A 16,629-nucleotide genomic window follows, 5' to 3' on the forward strand; every position below is an offset into this window, starting at 1 on the left:
TCTGGCAAAGCTTTAATAGCAGTCACTGGGGCAAACCCAGGAGGCCCCCTGGGTGAGGGGCTGCAGGAAACAGATACAGAAAAGCAACAGCTGTTGGGTGGGGGCCCAGATGGGCACTTGGGGCGTGGCAGGAGCATGCTGGGAGCTGGCGGCAGTGGCTGCCCCTTGACCTTCAAGGCTGGGCTGTCGCAGGTGGAAAGGGGCTTCAGTGGGTGGAGCGGTGGACCTGCTCGCGGGTGGAGACCACCTTGCCGTCCTGGACTTCCTCCACGATGGTGCGCACCTGGCGGCTGCTCACCGTGGCTGCGGGCAGTGGAGGAGGGGACACAGGGAATCTCAGGCCAGAGCCCGTCCCCCAGTCTCCCACACAGAAGGGTCCTCAGCCTCTCCCCACTCCCTCTGGGCAGGACGGGGCAGGCTCTTACCTTCCCGAGTGGGCTGTGAGACCAGGGACGAGGAGTACTGGGCGGCCAGGCTGTAGGGAGAGGGGGACCTGTCACCCCGGGGATGCCAGCCAGGAGCCCAGCCCCCTGGGAGCACTGCTGGGAGGAGGGGCAACTGGGAGGCCGGGGAAAGGGGAGAGAGGTCCCAGCAATCAGAGAGAAAGCACGGCTGGGAGTGCACGGAAAAGGAGGGTAACCACAAAGGTCAAAGGGCACAGGCCCAGGGCACAGGAGTAAGGAGAAGACATGCCAACGGAAGACCCGGAGGCACTGTGGTTAACCAGGGATTTACAAGGAGAAGCTGAGCAAGTGGTTTTCCATATCCTGAAGGGCTCAACAAATAAACTCAATTAAAGCAGGAGATACTGTGGTTAGACTCTAGATGGACTTCGCCATCGTCAGGGACCAGAAAGCTAGAATGCGTGACTAAGCATGGAGACTTCAGGACATTCTCAGCCCCTTTATATCAGGGGCCCCATCAACCTTCCCAGCTGCAAACCAGATCACCACCCACCCTGGTCCTTATCCCATCCTGGGTAATGGCATCACCGACCACACAGTCATTGGAACCAGAAACCCAGGCTCATCATTACCCACTCCTCCAGGTGCTCACTCAACATTTACTGAGTCCCGCCCACGAGCCACGCTCACCCCCACGTTCGAGCTTCCAGTCCTGCTGTTCTTAGCTATAACATAGCTTCTGCAGGCACCACCTCCCTTTCCCTGCCCTCCACCCGCCACTTACAGCAGGACTTCTCTGGCCTGACCCTGCTCCAGCCTCTTCACAGGTCTCCCAGACCCCACCCTGGACCCGCGGATCCATTTCTCCCTCTGCAGCGAGAGTGAACGTTCTAAGCCATCTTGAGGATCTTAACCCTCCGCGGCTCCGCATTCCCTACACACTCTAGTCCAGATGCATTTGGCCTTCGACGCTCCTCACAGTCAGACCCCAGCCAGGGTTCTCAGTTTCACCTCCTGCAAACCTCTGCCTCCTCCTGGCCTTGGTGGGTGCTGTCCCCGCAGCTCAAGTGTGCCGCCCTGGGTGAAGCGGCCCCCAGCCCCCCCGAGCGGGTGCCCGGGCCCCCACTCACTGGGCGTCCTCGCCCTCCAGCAGGCGGCGGTAGGTGGTGATCTCCTGCTCCAGCCGCGTCTTCACGTCCAGCAGGATCCGGTACTCGTGGTTCTGGCGCTCCATATCGCAGCGCAGCTCACACAGCTGCTGCTCGATGCTGCTGATGAGCCCCTGCAGCTGGGCCAGCTGGGCCCCGTAGCGCGCCTCGGTCTCAGCCAGGCTGCCCTCCAGCGATGCTTTCTGTGGGCCAAGGTGCAGGTGGCTGAGTGAGACCGAGCTGGGACCCTTCCCCACAGCAGAGCACCCAGAGAGGGGCACCACCTGTGTGGGGTTGTGGGTTCTGCAGCGTGGTGGAGTGATGACTGTGGCACAGAGGGGCCCCTGTGGCTGAGTGTGAAGTGACAGGCTGGGTGGGGAGTCTCTGGTTCTCTGAGTGGGGGTCTACGAGGCTGGGCCCATGCTGGGCTGACAGGCAGAGGGCAGGGAGGGGAGGGAGGCCCTACCATGCTGAGCTGGGACTGCAGCTCGATCTCCAGGTTCTGCACGGAGCGGCGGAGCTCCGTGATCTCCGTCCTGCTGCTCTGCAGGGCCTCGGTGTTGGTAGCCACTTCCCGGTTCAGCTCCTCCGTCTGCAAGGCAGGGTGAGCTGCAGGGGCTGCAGGAGGCTTGCAGGGGTGAGGCAGAGGACAGGGCCGCCCCGAGCCCTGACCCCCCAGAACTGCTGCCCCAGCCCCTCCCTGACCTCTATGGGGCCCCAAACACACCCACACACAGAGGCCTCTGTGCCCACACTGGAACTTAGCGGAATCACCTTGCTTCGTGGTCATTTGCATCCCTTATGAACTGCAGGCGCCGCTCAGAGCCAGGCACCAGGCTGTAACCTTCATGTGCCCATCGCTGTCCAGGCACTGTAGATGCTCGGGGGGTGTTTACTCAGGGTGGGAGTCATACATCCAACACACACATCCCTACACACACACACAGCCCTCGCCGGGGCTGAGGAGACCTGGATCTGTTCCCCAGTCACAGTGAGGGTGTGTGACTTGAGGCCTCTCTGAGCCCCACAATCTGCGGGCAAACATGAGGGGTTGGTCCAACTCATTTCCAAAGGTCCTTCCAGCTGGGACAGTCTGTCAGTCTACAAGTTTTCCAGCCGTACTCAGCACGCAGCACACGTATGCACACCTGTGCACACCTGCTCACGCCTGGCCACCCACCTTGCTGAAGAACCAGTCCTCAGCGTCCTTGCGATTCTTCTCCGCTATCTTCTCGTACTGGTCGCGCATCTCGTTCAGGATGCGGCTCAGGTCCACGCCAGGGGCGGCGTCCATCTCCACATTGACGTCCCCACCCACCTGGCTTCGAAGGGCGATCATTTCCTGGGCAGAGAGGAGAGCAGGAGCTCACCCAGAGCCATCCTGGGGAGAGACCCTGGGGCCTGCCTTCTCGACCTTGGGGAGATGGGTGCAGATGACAGACAGACAAAGACAGGCCAACAGCTCCTCACCCTGAAGGTGAGGCAGATGTCATCGTGTCCCAGACGTGCAGGGCTGTGGGTATCAACAATCTCCCCAACACACACTTGGGGTCCACCCCCAATGTGTACTGGGGCAGGAGAGATGGCAAATACCCACCACGGTGGGGCATGAGCCAGCACAAGCTCACTCACCGCCCTGACCCCCCATCTTCTCCCCCACCGACAACCACATAGCATGAGCAGGGGGGAGCAGCCCCATGTCAGTATCAGCAGAGCCAGATCGCTTCAGGAAATGTTAAATTGCTGGGGGCGTGTAATTCATATAACCAGCCTCAAAGCCAGGGGGAGACTTCCTGGGCTCCTGCTACTCAGGGACTGGAGCCCCCTCAGTGGGCTCCCCCAGCTCAGGCCAGCCCAGAGGTCTGCTGAGAAGGAAGCTGCAAGGCTCATTAGTCTCCCTACAGGGCCTGGTATTCCCATCCTTGGGTTGAGCCTTGGGGTCCCTGGGAACCAGGCAGGAGAGGTGGCAGAGTGGTGGAGTCAGACCTGGGTGTGGATATGGGTCAGACAGACAGGAGGGAAGACCACTGTGCAGCGCTGGATAAATCCTTAACCTCTCTGAGCCTCAGTTTCTTCCCTAGTAAAAGTAGGAAAGAGCGCCCTTCTCCCAATGCTGCTGTATCAGCTGAGATAATTTCTGTAAATCACTTGTAATGTGCTGGGCAGATGTTCCTTGTTCTTATGACTATCACTATTATAATTAATTATGATAATTGGCATGTGTGCTCTTAGATTGATTTGCTTATTAGACAGTTAACTGTCACCACGTGGTGGACAGTGCCTCGAGGAACAAGTATCTTTGCGGTGAGAGGGCCCTCCAGGCCTCACCCAGGGTCTCCTGGGGGTCTCCCACGGTCAGGCCAAGAGCACACCAGAGATGGAAACTGGATTGAGAGCATGGCCCTGCGGGAAGCTGGCTCTACCTCCTCGTGGTTCTTCCGGAGGTAGGCAAGCTCCTCCTTGAGGTTCTCGATCTGCATCTCCAGGTCGGCTCTGGCCAGGGTCAGCTCGTCCAGCACTCTGCGCAGGCCGTTGATGTCGGCCTCCACGCTCAAACGCAGGTTCAGCTCCGTCTCGTACCTGAGAAGGATGGAGGCGTGAGCCGTGGGGTGCCACAAGGACACCCCCTGGTACGCACAGAGGGCTCTGCGGTGTGCAGAGCCAGCCCAACCACCCCTGGGGCAGCCCCAGAGCGGACTCACTTGGTGCGGAAGTCATCAGCTGCCAGGCGGGCGTTGTCAATCTGCAGCACGAAGCTGGCATTGTCGATGGTAGCCGCCAGGATCTGAGGGACACGGTGGGCTCGGTGAGCAACCCCCTTGGCAGCCCCAGGAAGGCCCTGGAACACCCCTCTTGCGGGCCTTTGGAGAGTGGGCCAGAGTGAGGGAGATGAGAGTACCAGTGGTCTCCTCCTCTGAGCACCTTGCTGGGAATTTCAGGGGCCCAGCTGAGGTCCTGGGAAGCTCACAGAGTGGTGAGGGCATGATGCCCAGGCACAGGAAACCACAATGCCAGGAGAGGGACCTATATGCACACCTCTCCCACCATGGGGTCACCGCCCAAGCTGCCTAGACCTCACTCCCTCCTCCCCAACTAAATTCACCTGTAGGCTCAGTTGCCACCTCCTCCAGGAAGCCCTCCTCGATTCTCTGTCGGGTCCCTGCTCCCTGTCTTACCTCCTCCCTGCCTACCTCTCTTTCACAGCACCTCTCCCAGTGCAACTTTTCTGTGACTTTTTTGGTCATTTCCTCCTCCACTGCACTCTGAGCTCCAGGGGGATAAGGCCATGTCTGTCTCATTCTCTTTGGAATCCCCAGCCTTGGACACAGTGCCTGGCCCAGAGTCGGCCCTCAGGAAACATTTGTTTAATTAAGTGCTTAATTAATTAATTAATGAGGTTGTGATTGGCCCCACCTCAAACCTAGGGCAAAGTTTTCTTTTCCCACAGGGTCATTTGGGAGGTTTAAATGAGAACATGGGGGGCCGGCCCCGTGGCTTGGAGGTTAAGTGCGCGCGCTCCGCTGCTGGCGGCCCGGGTTCGGATCCCGGGCGTGCACCGACGCACTGTTTCTCCGGCCATGCTGAGGCCGCATCCCACATACAGCAACTAGAAGGATGTGCAGCTGTGACATACAACTATCTACTGGGGCTTTGGGGGGGAAAAAATAAATAAAATAAAATCTTTAAAAAAAAAAAAATGAGAACATGGGAGGAGGGCTCTGGAGGGAGCAGAGGATGGGTTATTATTACTGCTGCTGTCGTTATTATTGTGAGAAGCATCCAAGAGAGGCTCCAATCTAGGGCCACGGGGGCTAGAGGAAAGCGAGGCCCCTCTGCACTGCCCAGAGAAGCAGATGGAGGTCTGGGTGGAGGGGCAGATGAGCTGGGGAGAATTTGGAATTCTTTAAGGCTGAGAGCTGAAATGTAGAGGCCGAAGAGGAGACAGAAGAGGCAGAAGCAGCCCCACACGGCTCGTCCTGGGCCTCAGTGCCCACTCAAGGCCCGAAGTTCTGTGAAGGGACCCTGGGTCGGGCCCTGTATCCAGACTGAACCCGAGGGCCAGTTTGTTACCATCCCTGGGCCTCAGTGGGCCTGTCTGTGGCCTGCAGACCAGCCCCCCACCCACCTCCCTGCTCAGGCGGCTGACTGGGCCCAGCGAGGGGCAGTTGTGAAAACCCCCAAGGGGCGTGACTCAGAGGGGCGGAGGTCTAGTGTGAGGTGTCTGGGGCTGGTGGTGAGGAGCTGGCTGACCCCGAAGCTCACGTTGACTCACCAGGGTGCCCCTGGGTTCCCCACTGCCCAGACCAAGCCCAGTGTCTGATCTGGCACTCCCTGTAGCTCTGCTTCCTGAGGGAAACACGGGGATTCCCCGCCTGGTGGAGGTCCCAGGCAGGAGCAGGCAAGGCCCCTTTCAGTGCAGCCGGGCCTGGTTCCACACGAGGAAACAGCAGGCCCAACCTCCCAGGGCCTCCCCAACCTCCCCCAGGCCTGGCTCCCTCAGGTCTTGAACTTCTCACCTGCCTTGGGGGCTGCAGCACTGTAGGAGCCTCACCAGGGGCAGGGTTTGTGCAGAAGACCCAGGTGCCACATGTACAGAATGCCAAGGCCATGTTCTTAGAGGTCATGTGTGTGTGTGTGTGCGTGTGTGTGTGTGTACTGTCTTCTCCATCAAATTAAGTTAGAGAGATCCCTTTCCTTGCGAGCTTCCAATCTGAATGGGAAGACACAGCTCCTTCCCACAGGGACACCTCAGTCTGCAAGCAGAGACACAGCCCTTCCTCTCAAGGACTCTCAGAGTGACCATCATGGAGAGAGGAGGAGGACCCACAACAAAAGCAGCCATGAGAAAATGCCAGACTCAGTGAAACCAGCACAATGAACCGGGCAGAGACTGAACCTCAAGGTGTTGAAGGGACCCCCAAGATCTGGGGATAAAGGCAAGTACCACCCATCCAGGAGGACTGCCAGGAGGAGGTAAGGCAGGCAGGAGGGCAGACCCAGAGGGGAACGGAATAGTGAGAAGGAGATCTCCAGCCTCACCTCCCAGCAGCCACACCAAACTCTTTCCCAGCTCTTTGCCGTTGCCCAGGCTGTTCCCCAGACCTGGAATGCCATCTGTTGCCTTCAAGGTTCTGCAGCCTCCCCTGCCCACCCCCCCCATCACCCACCCCACCCACGCTCCCCCGGGAAGGGAGAACTCCAATAACCTCCCTGCCTGGGATGTCCTCCAGGCCTGGACCAGGGACTGGCACAGGGCTGGGCTCCAGAGCAAGTAAGAGCGTGAATGGATGAATGAAGGAAGGAAGGAGGGAGACCTAGGACAGGGGAGAAATGCTCACAAAGGTCCAAAGTTGGGAGGGAGGGCGTCGGAAGCAGGTCCTAAGGATAGGGGGCAGCAGGCAGGGAGCTCCCACCTTGCTCCGCAGCTCCTCGATGGTCTTGAAGTAGTGGCTGTAGTCGCGGGCGGGCCCGGGCCCCTGCTTCTTGTACCAATCGCGGATCTTCACCTCCAGGTCGGCGTTGGCCTCCTCCAGGGCGCGCACCTTCTCCAGGTAGGAGGCCAGGCGGTCGTTGAGGTTCTGCATGGTCTCCTTCTCACCGCCCCCCAGCAGGGCGTCTGCCACGCCAAAGCTGGAGCCAAAGCCCCCGCCCAGGTTGCAGGTGTAGCCCCCACCGTAGCTGCCCCCCAAGCCCGCCGAGAAGCGGGACGAGGTGACTGACATGTTGCCAAGGCTGCCGGCTCCCAGGAAGCTGGGGGCCCGGCAGGCACCCCCGACGTGGACGGAGGACACCCGAGAGAAACCCCCGCCGGGTGCGCACAGGCCCTTGAGGGAGCCGGAGGTGGAGAACTGGCGGATGCTGGTGGTGGTGGCAGCCATGGTGTCCACAAGTCAGGAGCAGGGTCCAGTCTGGACAGAGACCCCGGGCAGGCAGCCCTTTATAGCCAGGCTAAAGGGGGGCTGGGCCCCTGGCCCTTGAAGTCAGAGCCAAAACCCCAGCCATGTAATTTGCTTCTGTACCAGCCGCCCAGGGCCTGGGGCTCAGGCTGGACACACTGAGTGCACCCCCAGCCCCCCACACCCCAGCCTTGCCTGGACCCAGTGGCCTCTTAGCTGCCCATTGTCTGTTCAGAAACAAAAGTGGTGTTGGAGCCGCAGCCCCGGGGCAGGGTGATCCTCCATCCTGGACGCAATTAGGCAGCTGAGCTCATTCTTGGGGGGGTCCGGAGAACCCAGCCCTAGGAGTCAGGAAGGACCTGGAACAAGGCTCCACAGGCCTGGAGCCCAGGCGCTTGTCTGCCCCCGACCCAGCACTCTTGGGCCCCAGGGAAAAGGTGGAGAGTGTCCAGCCAACACCCTCCCCCAGGTACAACGTGGCCCTGAGGGAGCCCCCCCGCCCCGGGGAGGGGGGAAATCAGACTCTGACCTGAGGGATCCCTCAGCTCTCTTGAGATGAGTCCAAGTCAGTGGGAGGAGACACAGCCCCAGGCTGGGGGGTCCCCGTATCTGAGCAGAACAGACACAGCCGCTGACCTGAGCGATTGTTTCCAAGCCTTTCAGGAAGTCAGTTCACAAGGCTGTTTGCTCATTCCTAAAATGAGGGTGATTCCCGCTTCCCAGGTCCTTTGAGGGGATGTAGGGAGATGGTGACAGGGGTCAAGCTGGGGCTGAGGGGGAGGAAGCAGCAGAGGGTAGGGTGACGGCTCTTGCTCATTTCCCAGGACCTGAGGAAGCCACCCCCGGGGGGCCCCCAGAGGAGGTGCGAGGGAAGCGTGGGATCTGTGTAGCGGGGTGCCCCTCGTCAGCGCCGCACCCTGGGGACGGGCCGCCCCGGGAGCAAGAGCACGAGCCCACATCCTGGCGGCTGGCACCCGCCTCCCAACCTGGAGATTACCAGCCTAATCTCGGCGGCGCTAATGATTTAGGCGCTGCCAGGACAGCGGCGTCTGCCGGGCCTGTCTCGATGGGGAGCTTCCAGGGGCGGCCGGGCCCGCGGGACAGGCATGGAGGGCGAGTCTGGCCCGGGAGGGAGGCGCGTGGGTGGCCTGGGCTCTAAGAGGCCCACACACGGGGACAGGGAGGGAGTCAGGTTTTCCATGTGGGCTGGAGCTCCCATGCTGAGGCTAGACTGCCGGAGGGACTTCCTGCCTAGAAAGTGGGTGGCCTCTCACAAGAAGGTGTCTCCTTGCTTGGAGAGTGGGGACAGCATGAGCTATCCAGGAGAGAGGGGACGAACCCCAACTTTATCCTGCTCCTGCCCCACCTGTGAAGTCTGGGGGTTCCAGGTTTGCTGGGGAGTGGGGAGGGAGCTCGAAGCCCAGGATAGGGAGCAAGGTCAGACCACCAAGGCTCTTCCATGAGGTTAGACATCAGGGAGGACTTCCTAGCTCTCCAGGACGGTCTTGGAGGAGGAAAGGGAACCAGTAGAACCTGGAGTCACGTGAGTGGGCCAGAGGCAGGCCCCGTCCCAGCAGGTTACCTCGCACGGAATGACATACAGCAAAGACCCTCCCCATCCCCGCTGGAGCCACACTCCTGGAACCCCTCTCCCCCAGAAGCTTACTGGCCTCCCTCCAGGCCGGCCTCACCCGGCTCAGGGAAGCGACTGCCCACCTTCCAGCGCTGAATTTGCCGCAGAGCCAGGGGCCTGTGGAAGGGGCCACCGCCCTCATGCCCCTCCTCAGAGCAGCCTAGCCCTCACCCCCACCAACACTCCCAGACTTTAGTCCTGAGGCCCCGTTGGAAGGGGCAGAGAGTTGAAGGAAGCCTTCCTTCCTCCCTCTAAAATCACCAAGGCATCACCCCTTCACCACCATTTGCCCCCTCACCCCTGGCGTCAGCTGTGTGCCGCCGTCTGGGCCTCAGTTTCTCCACACCAGGGACTCCCAGGCCCTTTGCCTTTGCTCTTTGGAGACTCTGCCTCTGTGGAGCCCCCCTCTGCACCTCAACCCAGAAGGGCCTCCCTTGCTGGAGGACAGGCTCAGCTCAGCCCTCCCCAAGTGAAAGGGCAGAGCTAGACCCCAGGAGGCCTCCCCGGCTCTCTGGAGTGTGTGGCCATCGCTGGCCGGGCTAAGAAGACCTGGACATTCCTCCTACATGGCTCGGGGACAGCCCTTGCCCGATCTTTCCAAAACGCTGTGAGGAAACCAAGGCCCAGTGCCATTGGCGGGCGGGCAAGGGGTCAGAGCGGGGCCTGGAGCCAGACTCCCTGCCGGGGAGGAAGGCCTGGCAAGAGCAGCTGGAGGGCTGCACAGAGGTCCTCTCGGCCGTGACTCCTCCTGCCCGGGCCTGCCCTCCACCCCCAGCAGGGAGAGGCACCTGGCAGCCAGAGGGGCAGTGCCAGGCCCACAGCCCCCGCAGCTGTCAGCAGCTTGGCTCACATGGGGGATGAGGGAAAAAGGAGGAAGAGATCAGCCCCAGAGGTTGCTGGGAGTCAAGCACTGTCGGGGAGGAGACAAGAGGAGGAGGCCACCAGGGAGACGGCTAGGACAGCTCCCATCATCCCCTGGGGTACCGCCCCCACAGGCCCTGGTCTCCTCTCTGGAGTGGAGTCTGGACAGATCCTGCCTCGGATGTGAGCAGGACCAGGGTGTGGGGGAGGGTCCCTGGGACTACACCCACCCCCATAATGCTGACGGAAGGCGCAGGGTATAGAGTGAGCTGGGGTACACAGCTGATGTTCAATAGATGCATGCTGATATTGACAAAGGTCATGGTAGGTCATGGCTCCTACAGGCCCCCCAAGCATTAACTGCCACCCCCCAGGACAGTGTCTACCACCATCCCCTCCCAGAACCCAGGGCACGGTTTGTACGAAGCAGGTGCTCTGTAAGTGCTCATTGAATTGTTAGGGACAGAACCTGGGCCGTGACTGGGATAGACATAGGGACCCAGGAAGGGAATACATGGCCACCTACCCTCCCCTCAAGGAAAAGGATCCATATTCGGTGAGGTCAGGGGAAGTGAGAAGCCCAAGAGCCCAGGGGTGGCTCCTAGCTGGGGCCTTGGCTTGGCTGATGAGAAGAGGACCCCAAATCCTTCAGGGGTCCCAAAGACCCTCACTGCCCCCCCCCAGACCCCTGCCACTAGGGCACCTATCAGCTCCTTTCCATTCACCCCACAGACACTGAGCCCACTCTCTCATCTCAGCTGGGGCACCTGGCCCGGGATGGGAAAGGCAGCGCCACCAGGGAGCTCACAGGTCCCTGCCCCTTACCTCATCCCCAGAGCACTCCCCACCCCTGGCCAGCAGTGCACCCTCGCCCAGCCACGCCTGCCCTCAGGGGGAATCCTCTTCTTCCTCTCTGCTCTTTCCGCAGCCTCATCGCGGAGGTCCCAGGGCCACGCCACCCAGATCCACCCACTAATGGTTTGTGTCTGGCTCCAAAGGGCCCCGCCCCCCACCTCCCCAGGCTGTGGGAGATGCCATCATTCCTGGGGCTCCTGGGAGCCTCCTCCCAGTTGAGAAATCAGAGGCAGGGTCCCCCATTGTCCCCTGCACACACAGGGGTTGCCAGGTGCTCCCTCCCCAGGGACAAGCAAACTCAGCCACCTCCCTCTGACAGGTTTCCAGGAACCATTAGCCTGGAGTGGACCCAAGACATAAGATACAGACACCCAGGGACACCTCACCTTTCCAGGCAAGCCATTAGCTGCCCAGGGCTCCTCCCCAAAAAGGACCGGACGGAACCCAGGGCAGGGGGAGAGGAGAAGAGAGGGAGGGCGGGAACCGGCAGGAACGGGTAGGGAGGAAGTCCAGGAAGGGGACGCCAGGCCCCAGCCAGGCACGCGTGGGAACTCTTGCTGCTGCCCACAGGCTGGAATACTCCAGCTGACAGGATGGCTTCCTCCCTCAGCCCTCCCCTCCCTCTCTCCACTCCCCCCTTCCTTGGCCTGAGGGGAGTATTGGGGAGAGTGAGAGGGCAGCACTGCAGGTGGGCTCCCCTTTCAGGCTCACACCCCCTCCCCCTTTGCCCTGCAGACTGGCTGAGGGGGCCTGAGGGCCTGAGGAGCCAGGTCAGAGACCCTGAAGGAGCCCCAGGACCCAGGCCCTGCCTTCCAGACCCCGGCCTCCCAGGGCCCTCACCCTGCCCCACCTGCAGGCTCTGCTCCTCACCCTCCACGCCCTGTGAGGCCGGTGGCTCCCACTAATTCTCCCACTAATTCGCACTCGTTGAGACCTGCTCGTCAATGCCCTGGAGTGGTACCTCCAGGGACAGGTATGGCCCAGGCTCCTGACAGAGCGGCTTGGTCTCTCCCCTCAGAGTGGACCCTTCCTCAAAGGAGCAGCCATGCCTCCCCCCTCAGACTGGGAGCTCACTCAGGGTGGGGGCTGTGTCTCCCCGTGTGAGCTCGGGGATGCTCTGATCATGGCCTGTCTCCTTCGTCCTTCACCCTGCACAACCGGCAGGACGGGGGCTCTTGGCTCTTTGTCTTGATGCTGACCACCCAGCCCACCACAATATGACCAACAAGGAGTGGGGGAGGCGAGGGCCAGAGGATGACCTGGGAGGAAGAATCATAGAAGGAGGGCCAGGGGAGGAAGGATCTGGGGAGGAGGATCAGGGGAGGAGGATTAGGGGAGGGAGGACTAGGGGAGGGAGGACCAGGGAGGAGGATCAGGGGAGGAAGGACCAGGGGAGGGAGGACCAGGGAAGAGAGTCAGAGGAGGACTAGGGGAGGGAGGACCAGGGGAGGGAGGACCAGGGGAGGAGGACCAGGGGAGGGAGGATCAGGGGAGGGAGGACCAGGGGAGGAGGACCAGGGGAGGGAGGACCAGGGGAGGAGGATCATGAGAGGGAGGACGAGGGGAGGGAAGACCAGGGGAGGAGGACTAGGGGAGGGAGGACCAGTGAGGAGGATCAGGGGAGGGAGGACCAGAGGAGGAGGACCAGAGGAGGGAGGACTAGAAGAGGGAGGATCAAGGGAGGAGGATTGTGAGAGGAAAGAGGAGGCAGCAGGGCCTTCGATCCCAGTGTTCCCGCCTCAGGAAGTCCCCGCTGGAAAGGGAGGTGACTTGTCCTTCTGAGGGCAAAACAGGAGGACAGGGCAGAAGCATACCGAGCAGAGGCCTGGGCTCCATGGAATGCCTGCCCCACCCCAGGGCCCCCACCGGCTTCCTCTGTCGAGGCCTGCCTCCTGCTGAAGCTCTCTTACTGGCCTCCAGGAGCAACCTCGTCTGCTAAACTTCCCTGCCCCTTTGTCCTGCCCCTTTGTCCTGCCCCTGCCTCAGAACCCGGGCCTGGGGGCCTGTAATCCAACATTTCAGGTGAGGTACACTCTCCTCAGCAAGGCTGTCAGGAGGAACCACAGCTCCTAATCTCCACACGCCCTGGGTCAGGCATGTCATCTGTGACCACGACCCCGCACCTCATGAGAAGAGCCCAAGTCCAGGAGCGTGGGCCAACGTGGACCCTGTGTAGCCTTGGGCACGTCACCTCCCTTCTCTCAGCCTCAGCTCCCTCCTCTGCAAAATGAGGCTACTAGATGTCCACGACAACCCTTCGTGAGGCTTAAACGAGAGAGTGTGTCACAGCAGCTGGCACCGCACCTTGTACACACGAGGGATTCAGTCAAGGGCCAGTGACCAGAGCTGGCTGGGCGAAGGCCCCCGGAGGTGAGGTGTGATCCTTCCCTCCCTGCGCTGGGCAGAGTAATGCCCAACCAGGTCCACGTCCTAATGCCCAGAACCTGAGACTATGCACCTCGCGTAGCAAAGCGACCTTGCAGGCGTGATCAAGTTAAGGAACTTGCAATGGGGAGATCATTCTGGATTATCTGGCTGAGCCCAATTCAATCATAAGGGTCCTTCTAAGAGGGAGGCAGGAGGGTCAGAGTCAGAGAAGGAGATGTGACAACCGAAGCAGAGGTCGGAGTGATGTAGCCCTGAGCATGGAATGTGGGCGAACTCTAGAAGCTGGGAGAAGCAAGGAACAGATTCACTCCTAGAACCTCCGGAAGGAGCGCAGCCCTACTGACACATTTTTTGTTTGTTTTTGTTTTTATTGGTTTTTTGTTTGTTTGTTTGTGAGGAACATTAGCCCTGAGATAACATCCGCCGCCAATCCTCCTCTTTTTGCTGAGGAAGATTGGCCCTGGGCTAACATCTGTGCCCATCTTCCTCTACTTTATATGGGATGCCACCACAGCATGGCTTGACAAGCAGTGCGTCGGTGCGCGCCCGGGATCCAAACCTGTGAACCCCAGGCCGCCGCAGCAGAGCGTGTGCACTTAACCGCTGCACCACCAGGCCAGCCCCTGACACCTTGATTTTAGCCTCGTAAGGCGCATTTCAGACCTCTGAATTCCAGAACTGTAAGATAATAAATGTGAGTGGCTTTAAGCCTCTAAAGTTGTAATTTGTTACAGCAGCGAGAGGGAACTAATACACTCCCCGAGCCCATTCTAGCTGCAATGAGTGCTAGCCACTCTCACTGGTGTTAGAATTATTTGGAGGTGGATCTGTTTCCCTTTTAGAATCATAATCCTTTAGCCAAAAGACAGCATTCTGTTTATCTCTGGACTAACTATAAGGTCTAACTCAGCACTCTGTGCACAGTAAGTGCCTCATTGATGCTTGCTGGATGGAAGCAGACAGTCAGGGCCCGGAGCTGCACTGCATTCAGCACCCGTTCATTGCATCACTGTGCAGCATTCCTGGGGCTGGGTGCTGAAAATTCAGCCCTGAGTCAGCCAAGCCCCGCCTTACCGAGCGCGGGCCATGAGCCAGAGACGCACAAACAGTCCGTCACAGCAGTGTTATTTGTGCAGTGATGAAGGAATGTGTGTACAAGCTCCTGGGAGGAGCGGGAGGGAGCGACTCATTCAAACCAGGCTACGGAGGACAGTTTCACAGGGAGGGACAACAAAGCTGGGTTTCGAAGCGAGGGTAGGGCTCTGCCAGGCCCAGAAGATGAGGTGAGAAATCACCCAGGCACAGGCAGGGACACGCCTAGAGGGTTGGGGAACACCAGGAGACTTGCAGCGGGATCCGTGTTCCCAGGGGAGGCAATAGACCTGCTAAGGAAAATGGATCTCGGAAGAAAACGCATTCATTCGGCTACTATTCCTTGAGCACCTACTCTGTGCCAGGCACTATCTGGGGATACGGTGATGAACACAACAGACAACATCTTTGCTCTTACGGAGCAGACATTCTAGCGGGAGAGATGGGCCATAATCACAGAGAACAATACGTTCTCCATGGACACACACAAGGGAACATAGGTGCTTCAGGGGGGCCAGGGAAGGAAGACCTCTCCTAGGCCACATTTACAGGGGAAACCAAATTAAGGAAGGAGCCAGCCATGCACAGGGAAAGACATTCCAAGCCAAGGTAAGAGCTAGTGCAAAGGCCCTGAGGCTAAACCAAGTACTCCTTTGCCGGGAACAGAACAAGGGCCAGTGAGGCTGGGGTGGGGTGAGCAAGGGAGAGAGTGTAGCTACACAAAGGGAGAAAGGGGCAGAGCGGTAGTTCTCACCCCTGCTGCACTAGAGCTGGGCCCCGGGGGTGCTAATGAGAGCCAGGGCTGAGAACAGTGCTCCAGAGCCTCCTAGGATGGGGCAAGGTACATCCGTGTCAAACATTCTTTTTTTTTTTTTTTTTGTGAGGAAAATCAGCCCTGAGCTAACATCTGTTGCCAATCCTCCTCTTTTTTGCTGAGGAAGATTGGCAAGATTGGCCCTGGGCTGACACCTGTGCCCATCTTCCTCTACTTTATGTGGCACGCCACCACAGCACGGCTTGACAAGTGGTGCGTCGGTGCACGCCCGGGATCTGAACCTGCGAACCCCGGGCTGCTGAAGCGGAGCACACGCACCTAACTGCTGTGCCACCGGGCAGCCCCTGTGTCAAACAGTCTTTGCTTGTTTTACTGCAGACTTCCCTGAGCCCTCAGCAAGCTAATGTGCACTGTGACTCTTCAAGGAGAGGAGGAAGTGCTAAGCGTTTCCCAAACTTATCCACCCATGGAGCCACTTCCAGCAGGAGCATGTGGAGCTAGGGTTCCTTGGAACCCATTTTGGGAATCTCTGGGCCAATTCATATAAGTGGAACAAATGGCTAGAATGAAGGTTGGAAAGGGAGACCACCATGAAAGTCGCGCTGAAGAGTTTGGACTTTGTCCTGTAGCAAGAGAGTCATCCAAGCGTCACTGTGTTGTTTTGTTTTTAATATGTCTATTTATAGAGATTTTAATTATACAAAAGGAATATTATTGATCCCGTCAATGCCTCCATTTCCCAGTTAATCATATCTCTTGCTGAGCCACCTCATTCTTTTTAATCCATCATGACCATGAGCTGTAATTTATTTACTCCTGTCCCTACCAACCAGCTCTGGTCTCCAGGTTTTTTGGCTCTTACAAACAATGGTGTAATAAATCTCCCTGAACAGACAGCCTGGTGAACTTTTGCAAACATCCTTAGGGAAAATTTCAGCAGTGGGATTACTGGGTTATAGGGTAAATCCATTTTTCACTTGGATAGCTATTACCTAATTTTCTTCCAGAGTGAAATGAAATTATATCTTTGCATTAAAATACTCTAATCTCGGGGTCCAGCCCAGTGGCGCAAGCGGTTAAGTTCGCGTGCTCCGCTGTGGCTGCCTGGGGTTCGCCAGTTCGGATCCCGGGCGCGCACCAACACACTGCTTGTCAAGCCATGCTGTGGCAGCGTCCCATATAAAGTAGAGGAAGATGGGCACGGATGTTAGCCCAGGGCCAGTCTTCCTCAGCAAAAAGAGGAGGATTGGCAGATGTTAGCTCAGGGCCGATCTTCCTCACAAAAAAAAAAAAAATTACTCTAATCTCCCCCACAAAAGTAGGGGGAGAGAGAAGGAAGAATGGCAGTATGTCGACAATTATTGAAACCGGGTGATGGGCCTATGGAAGTTCGTTTTACTATTCTCTCTACTTTTGTGTATATCTGAAATTTTCCACAGTTTAAAAAAAAAAAAAAGTCTTCTTGAAAAGTTCTACAAATTTTTGCTCCCACCAATCGTGAACGAGAATAACCTTCCTGGCACGTCCACCAGCACTGGGTCTTGTCAAGGTTTGAAGGCTGTCTGTGGTGGTTGTT

The 16,629-nt window shown here is 58.7% G+C and overlaps 1 protein-coding gene across 2 annotated transcripts; it reads right to left on the reverse strand.

Moving 5' to 3' along the window:
* LOC101406566 (keratin, type I cytoskeletal 42) lies at positions 1 to 7,639 on the reverse strand. Of its 2 annotated transcripts, XM_004434490.3 has the most exons (8): positions 6,967 to 7,449; positions 4,255 to 4,337; positions 3,976 to 4,132; positions 2,733 to 2,894; positions 2,019 to 2,144; positions 1,535 to 1,755; positions 426 to 475; positions 1 to 303 (listed from the first exon to the last, which is right to left on the reverse strand). In XM_004434490.3, the coding sequence occupies exons 1-8, from the start codon at positions 7,429 to 7,431 to the stop codon at positions 206 to 208; spliced, it is 1,362 nt and encodes a 453-aa protein (XP_004434547.2). In that variant the 5' UTR covers positions 7,432 to 7,449; the 3' UTR covers positions 1 to 205. The 2 variants fall into 2 exon arrangements, with proteins under 2 accessions (XP_004434547.2, XP_087297286.1); XM_087441160.1 differs by lacking the exon at positions 426 to 475 and having other exon boundaries at positions 1 to 335; positions 6,967 to 7,639.
* Between the last annotated feature and the right edge of the window lie 8,990 nt (positions 7,640 to 16,629).

This window comes from Ceratotherium simum, chromosome 16 (assembly GCF_057802395.1).
Source record: "Ceratotherium simum simum isolate JZ-2026a chromosome 16, ASM5780239v1, whole genome shotgun sequence".
NCBI lineage: Eukaryota > Metazoa > Chordata > Mammalia > Perissodactyla > Rhinocerotidae > Ceratotherium > Ceratotherium simum.

Excerpts from the sequence above, each read along its gene's own strand:
- LOC101406566 (XM_004434490.3), bottom strand. The coding sequence starts at position 7,431 with ATGGCTGCCACCACCACCAGCATCCGCCAGTTCTCCACCTCCGGCTCC. Across the intron at positions 2,895-3,975 it reads TCCGGAAGAACCACGAGGAG|GAAATGATCGCCCTTCGAAG; the intron begins GTAGAGCCAGCT and ends CTCTCTGCCCAG. Across the intron at positions 2,145-2,732 it reads AGGACTGGTTCTTCAGCAAG|ACGGAGGAGCTGAACCGGGA; the intron begins GTGGGTGGCCAG and ends CCTGCCTTGCAG.